An 8,203-nucleotide genomic window follows, 5' to 3' on the forward strand; every position below is an offset into this window, starting at 1 on the left:
TTTCCCGTGAAAGACCTTATTAGGCTCTTCACAATACCTAATTGTGTATATTAAATAAATATGTGATACACTAATGATACACAGAGTGCTACACATATCATTTTTTTTCTATGTTTCATCTTCTACTTCGAGTTTTCAATTTAAACCACATCAAAGCTCCGCCAAATCATCCCAAACCTGAGATTCAAATTTAAGAAGTGCCCAATCTATTCTAATAACATCCACTCAAAAGAAAGCAAAGATTTGACTTCTTTTTTTTTTTTTTTGCTACAAATAGCTAATTAGCTAATATTGGTAACAGTTGGCTAATATTTAATGAATGACCAATTTTTGTAATAAGCTACTTATAAATGGACATAGCCGGTAGTTTCCCTATATATATCGTCATCGTAACTTGCTCAAGTAAAATTCCTTATTTTAAAAAAAAAAATAAAGTTAATTTATTTATTCAACTAATCCTTGTTCCAATTAAGGGAAAAAGGGATTCCAATTAACTTGACGCACAATTTTTGGGTGTTACTTGGGACAGAATTTTGTTGGTGGTACTTGGGGCACAATTAAGCAAAGAATGGAATCCTAAGCTGAGTTGGTGTAGGATTAGCTTCTAGTTTATATATATAGAGAGAGAGTATCTAGGTTGAGAAGTGATCGACCACTTGCTAGGTTTCCCATCTCAAATTAATCTTTCGAATATGGAGTCTGAAATCGAATACCGCCATCCCTGCTCGATTGGAGGCCTCCTAATTCGGCATCAACTATCACCAATCAATAACGATAGGAGTAATAATACTACTATTTCTCCTTCTTCTTTAGCCATTCAATTTCACCTTAATACTGATGAACAATTTTGGTATAGACCAGCACCCCATGAACCTGGACTATTCCAAGGACAGCGACGCCATATTAAATCACTTCGTGATCTCACACTGCCCCCTTCTGTATACATGTCATATGACATGTTCTACAGTGCCATGCAATCAAATCTCAACAACTGGGGTGAGGAGTTTGATCGGAATTATCGCCACGTTGTCATTCGTGATATGATAGGCAAAGTACGCGAAATTGTTGATGATGAGTCTAATAAAGGTCGCAGAATCTTGAAGGTGTTCGTTTCTTTAACTTTAGTCATTGACCATTATTCTGATGAGAGGAGTTTGTTGGAAGGATTGTCACCGCGCTTCAACGGGATGCTACCTGCTCGTAAGTCATCCATCATGAATGGAGATTGATGAAGATGAACGTATAAATGATGACTGTGTCATCTGTTTTGAAGAGCTTGGGAAGGACAGGAAGATTTTGTGCATGCCTTGCTCACACATGTTTCATGGAGAATGCATTACGACCTGGTTGGAGAAGAGTCATCGTTGCCCTATTTGCCGCTATGAGATGCCAACTGCTCATGTATTAGACTCCTAGCTAGCTAGAAGGAAGAAATAAACATTAATTAGTTGGATCGTCTTTATTTTTTGAGACTACAACACTTGTACAATAATTGATGTATTAAGAAAGCAGAGTTGAATATAACACTTTGAACAAATTGAGAGTTCCAAAAGCTCACTTGCATTGATTTTTTTTTTTTTTTTGTACATTTGATATTTTATGTTATGATCAAGTTCATTATTCATATTACCAAATTACAAGCTCTTCTAATTGATGTAAGCTTCTTCAAGTTAAGCAGCTACTTCATTTTATGGTCTATAATAATTGGTTCCCCAAGTTAGTCTAGATCACCAAGTTAAATGAAGATTATGAGGTGTTACTTATGTATAAGACTAATTAGATTATTTATTGAAACTCTACTTTGTATATGATTATTGTACTTAATTCATCTCAAAAGTAGTCTGGAATTTCAAGTGAAGCAAATCAGACTGTTTTCGTAAAGGATTAATTAAACTACTTATGCTAATTTTCTGTCCTATTGGATAGTCTATATTAGTCTTTCTTTGGTGGAAACAAACTTATGATGACAGGTTATCCTAGTCTTATGGATTGAAACAAACAAACTTATCATGGGGCTGAAACTTTAGTTCTTCAAAACAAATACCCCATTCCATTAATTAGATCTCGATATCAGCCTGAACAGTAACATGTCAATGTTAGAGAAAATCCATGAAAAAGACTGAAAGTTGTTCTATGATGCGTGAAGAAAATAGACTTGAAGAAAATTGTCAAATTTCTGAAGACAATTACCTTCGAGTTACGAAAACGCTTTCAAAATTCACTGTAGAAGGATATATCAAAAATCCTAGTCCCAAGATTTTCAAAGTGCCATCTTTATTCCCAATTTGGGTCTTTTCCCACCCAAAAGATGGAATCCCCCAAAGAGTTGCAAGAAAAATATTATACAACAACAACAACAACAAACCTAGTATGTTCTCACGGGTAGGGTCTGGGGAGGTACTATGTACGTAGACTTTACTCCTATCTAGTGAAGGTAAAGAGGCTGTTTCCAATAGATCCGCAAGAAAAATATTATAAAAGGCAATAAATGATCAGAAGAACCATTCAACTTTGTACGCCAAGATGCATACCAGATTTAGTTCAAAAGTTTGAGCCTCCACCTCCATGTACATCAAAAGCAGAACACAAGCGACATAAAATAACTTAGGATGTGTTCTATCTCCAGCAAGAAACACATCTAGCCCATCTGCTTTCATATGTTGCAAAACATCGACTGCCCCCTCTATTAGTCCAAAACCTACCCACTAAATCAAAAATACATGTACAATGCTCAACTTTGGTTGAAGGAAGTATTTGTTCTTCATAATGTCAAAGTAATGTCTATGTACCCGGTGCACCAGTCTTAAATGGCCACAGGCAGACAGAATACCAACAAAAGATATTTGGTTCGGCCGTACTTCTGTTTAAACTCATTTGCTGAAACATCTCAAAAGCTCTTTTACATGCCCATGGAAGACTAATCCACATGTTACAGAATTCCAAGAAATGACATCACGATTCGAGATGTTAGGAAATTCCAGCGCTCTAGTGCATGTTCCCACTCCTAAATTACATGTTGACTGTCGCATTAGAAACTGATTTCAAACAACTAATTTCTCAAAAGCTCTTTTACTATGCCCATGGAAGGCTAATCCACATATTACAGAATTCCAAGAAATGACATCACGATTCAGAACATTAGAAAATTCCAGCACAGGAGTCCAAGTTCCCACTCCTAAATTACATGTTGACTACGCATTAGAAACAGATGTGAAACAACTAATTCCTCTTTTACTAACTTTATTATGAGTTTGTTTCCCCAAATTTAGAGATGGTAAGTTTGAGCATACAGTAACTATACTTGTAAAAGTAGCTTCATCCAATAATGCTCCTTCCTCTTTCATTCCAATAAACAATTTTATTGCATCTTCACCATGCTCATTTTTTCCTGGTCCAAATATTGTAGCATTCCTTGCAGTCGCATCACAATATGGCAACTGATCAAAAAGTTTTATGGCACTCTCGATATCACCCTCATGAAATACCTTATGACTAGATTAGTCTGTGATACAAAATCTAAATGGGTTATTCTCTAGACATGCATGAGCTTTTTTCACTAATCAATTTGTTATAAATCCAACAAGACAGAATTCCACAATCTTCCTGTTTCTGCGGCATCCTCATACCTTCAAGTATTTCCCCATTATCCACCAATCAATTTATCATTTCATTCCAAGAGTCACAATCCCTCATAGGCCTTTTGTGAAACAAACTGAATCCTTTCTCTAAATATCCAACCATGATAGCATTCCAAGCTTGGACCTCCCTTATTTCTATGCTGTCGAAACAATCCCTTGCCTCAACATTTTTCCTTCAATAATCAACCTCCTCATCATAATAATCCAAGACGCGAAATCCAGGTCACTCATATGTCTGAATAGCTCTTCAGCCATCTCTAAGTTTTGTGAACTCTACCAAACCAACAATGATAAGATTCCAAGAAACATCTTTTATACGCATAGCCGCTAATACCTCAAGTGCTTCATCCAAAAACCTGTTAGGGGCATTACCCGCTGGGATCATGGAATTCCATGTCACGACATCTCGATGCTCCATAGATTCAAAATTCACTTTAGCACCTTCAACATTCCGTGCCTGCATCAACCCTGAAATCATAGTGTTATACAAAAACAAATCACGGGGAGGCATTTCATTGTACAAACACGCAGCTTTTTCAACATTCCCATTTTGGAAATACCATTCCATGTGACTGTGTTTCTCTCAGGCATTTCATCAAACACCTTTTGAGCTTCTTCTACAAGGCTATTTCATATGTAACTTGACATATTGAGTTTATGGGTTTCAAGTTGGGTGGTGTTATTGTATATGGCCTTCTCAGTATAGCTTAACAAAGTGAATGTGTGTTTGTTTGATAAACTGAATGCATTGAAAAATTAATATACCCCATTTATCAGCTAAATGAGTTCAAAGAGAGAAATAGAAAGCAGAAAACTGAACCGCTAATATTAGTTGAACCGCCCGGTTCTCCAAAAGACAAACTAATTAATGATCAAATTCTTCCCACGGAAAAGTTTGAAAGTTAATTTACGGTTAATATAAGTCTGCGATTAAATTAACATCCAAACCAAATGGCTGTGTCCAACAATTTCACTCCTTTGGAAGTAAATACAGATTCAGCTGAGGTAATTAACTTGATCAACAAAAGAAATTTATTTTATGAACCACTAATTTATGAATGCAGCTCATTACTAGCAGCGTTGGGGCATCCACTAATAAGCCACAACTACCGAGAAGCAAATAGGGTCGCTGATGTACTAGCTAAGAAAAATATCTTTTTGTAGTTTTTCCGGTGTTTACCAATGAAGTACTAGGGGCAAACATCCTAATGCTGCACAAACCAATATTTTGGCGAATATTAATTAATTAATATTAGTATCTGCTTAACAAGAAAACATCCAAACCAAATGAAATAGTGAATGAAACGACTAATTCTACTATTAAATGCAACAAAATAGAATTTGTCTGATTCATAATCTCTTATTTTACAAGTTAATCTTCTCGTACTCATTATAACCACCAAGGTCCAAAACGACCTCTTTAACATTAATTTATCTTAGCATTTCTTGTTTTTGCTCTTTTTTCCATGTCATCACAACAAAGCGCAAAATTTTACATAATCAAGACAAATTTTATACACACACAAAAAAATAAGTATTATAAATTAAATAAATATTTAAAGGAATAAAGAGTTTTGATGGAAGTTTGTTTTTGCAGACAACCAGACAGTAGGAATCCTTTTTATTACTACTGTATATTATATCATTATTATTGTTGTTGTTTTTAAGAGGAGTGGCTTATGAATTTAAAAAAAAGGAACAAAAATTCTATGAGAGTGTAACATGTAGAAGTGTAACTATATTCACTACTCTTGTGTGACAATTGTAAAATGCAACAACATATTTTTTTTTTAAATGTTATAAATAGAATTTTATTTATGGTGAATGTCTAGATTTAGAGAAATTCTAGGGTTCATTACTTGGTGGTTAAGTCACCCTCTCCCTATAAATAGAGGGTTCTATTCCATTGTAATTCATCCAATATCAATAAGAATTCTCCCTCTCTACTTTTCTCTGCTATACTCTTCTTCTTCATTTATTGTTTTATAACACGTTATCAGCACGAGACTCTACCGTCTCAAGAAGCTTTTGGGAAGATTAAGCAAATATGGATATCTCACAAAACAAACTTATATCAAAGTTTAATTGTAAAAGTATTTGTTTAATTGATTCATGTACGACACATACAATATTCAAATAGAAGAAATATTTCTCTCATTTAAGTATGTGTAAGGCAGATGTTACTACAATTTCTGCTAGTAGTAATTTAATTGAAGGCTCTAGAAGAGCTACTATAACTCTGCCTAAGGGAACAATACTTATCATAGAGAATGCAATGTTCTCCTCCAAGTCCAAGAGGAACTTGTTGAGTTTTAAAGATATCCGCCGAAATAGATATCATATTGAAACAATAAATGAGAATAATCTTGAATATCTCATCATTACCAAGAAAGTCTCTGGCCAAAAGAGGGTTATTGAGAAATTCCCATCTTTATCTTGTGGCCTATATTGGACAAGAATTAGTGCAATTGAGGCACATTCTACCGTAAACCAAAAGGTTACTGATTCCAATACTTTTGTACTTTGGCATGACCGATTGGGACATCCTGGATCAATTATGATGAGACGAATTACAGAAAACTTAAATGGGCATCCATTAAAGAATTTAAAGATTTTTTTAAATAATAATTTTTCTTGCACTTCTTGTTATCAAGGCAAGTTAATTATTAAATCATCACCAACAAAGGTTGGGATTGAGTCCCCTGCGTTTTTGGAACGTATACAAGGGGATATTTGTGGACATATTTATTGATACTCAATTTTTTCCTATATTTTAGATATGAAAAATACCTTCAAAATAATCTATATATGCATATATAAGCATATCCCAAGGTTTCATTATTTTTCCTTAATTTTTCCAAGATTTTTAAATCAATTTACTGCCCTATTTTGTCAAGAAAAAACCAATATTTATCCCCAAAATTATCATTTTTGGTGATTCGTTTATTGGATTATCATGTTTATACTAAAGTATAGCTAAGATATTTTTTACGTATTTTTACAAATTTATTTTAGTATTTTAAGGACAAAATTGCATAATTGCAATATTAGCCATTTTTTAGGTTTAAATTCGTCTCATGTTTATAAAATGGGATTTTATACTTTTAAATTGATAACTATACACTATAAATCATTTTAGTACTTTTAATTAGTTTTCAGAAATTTATTTACTATTTTTTATAAATTAAATGGGAAAAAGGGGGCTATTTAACTTATAGCCAGATTTTGTCTCCTAATTTAGCCTAATTTAAACCCAATACCCCAACCCAATAAAACCAGTCCAATAGACCCAAGCCCAATTCCTGATCTACCCAGCCCAATCTGATTGAATCTTGGTCGTTGATCAATTTTGATCAACGGTCCGGATTCTTTCTTTCCAAATTAAACCAAACGACCCCCCCAAACCCCTCTCATTCTTCACTCAACCGACCCTCTCCTCTATCTCTCTATCTCTGATTCTCTCTAGAACCTTCCCCCTCCCCTTCAACTCCGATGAGTCCCACTCACCTTCTCCGGCCACCTCCTGGCCTGAATTTATGGTGGTCTCACCACCTACCGGCCCTCTAGGGTTCCTACACACCTGTTTGCTGAGGTTTCATGGTCTGAATACGAAGAGCTTCATCCAGACCTTATTGGTTCAAGTTTTTATGGCCATCTCCGGCCTTGCTCCGGCAAGCCATGCCTGTTTCGAGCCTGGTTTCGACCCCTCCTACTTAGATCAACAACTATCCTAGCCTTTCTCACCGTTTGGGTTCCCCTGAAACCCTAGCTTTTAAGGTTCTTCTATTTTTCTTTAGATCTTTTCTAGATCCGTGTTTTCCCTAAACTTTTAAACGATCTCTTGGTATTTCTTTCAAAAGTTATGCTTTTAAAACCTTTATATTTTTGCGATTTAGGTTTTTTCTTTTTGAGTTATTTAGATATTTTTCTACTGTGTTCTTTATATGTTCCTCTATTGTGTTCTTTATATGTTTCTTTTGAGTTCTTTATATGTTTCTCTACTGTGTTCTTTATATGTTTCTCTACTGTGTTCTTGTTAAGTTTCTGTTACCGTGTTCTTTGTGTGCTTCTTTTACTGTGTTCTTAATAAGTTTCCTCCTACCATGTTCTTTGTGTGTTTCTCCTGCTGTGTCCTGATTGGTTTTCTTCTACTATGTTTCTTATCAGCCTCTTCCACTATGTTTCTTTGAGTTCTTTTTCTGTGTCTCGCATGTTGTTCTTGTACTACGCTTCTCATGAGTTTCTGCTACTGAAAGAACGTGTTAAAGGTCTCAGTTCCTTTCTGAAACCTTTGAGCCAGTTTCGATTAGTACCCTTTTTCTTGATTGCTTGTCCTCTCATCTCTGTTCTCGATTGATGGTAGAAACCCTAGAATTTGGGGGTTCTTCCGAGTTTTGAAACCATTGGCTATGTGATTTGCTCGAATTGGTTTTATTTCAAAAGAAACCCTAACTCTTTTAGACCTATTTCGAGTTTCAGAACTGAGCTTTGAAATCTCTGCTTCTTTAAGCAATTCTAATTCTCTACTAAACTCTTCTAAGGTCCTTATACTGGACCCTTTGTAT

General features: G+C 34.9%; 1 protein-coding gene across 1 annotated transcript; it reads right to left on the minus strand.

Moving 5' to 3' along the window:
• Positions 3,042 to 4,206, minus strand: LOC109232695 (pentatricopeptide repeat-containing protein At4g02750-like). The gene is made up of 3 exons (XM_019398443.1): positions 3,916 to 4,206; positions 3,291 to 3,437; positions 3,042 to 3,191 (listed from the first exon to the last, which is right to left on the minus strand). Exons 1-3 carry the CDS (start codon positions 4,204 to 4,206, stop codon positions 3,042 to 3,044), a joined length of 588 nt encoding a protein of 195 aa, XP_019253988.1.

The sequence above is a fragment of the Nicotiana attenuata genome, chromosome 9, assembly GCF_001879085.1.
Source record: "Nicotiana attenuata strain UT chromosome 9, NIATTr2, whole genome shotgun sequence".
In the NCBI taxonomy this organism is placed as follows: domain Eukaryota; kingdom Viridiplantae; phylum Streptophyta; class Magnoliopsida; order Solanales; family Solanaceae; genus Nicotiana; species Nicotiana attenuata.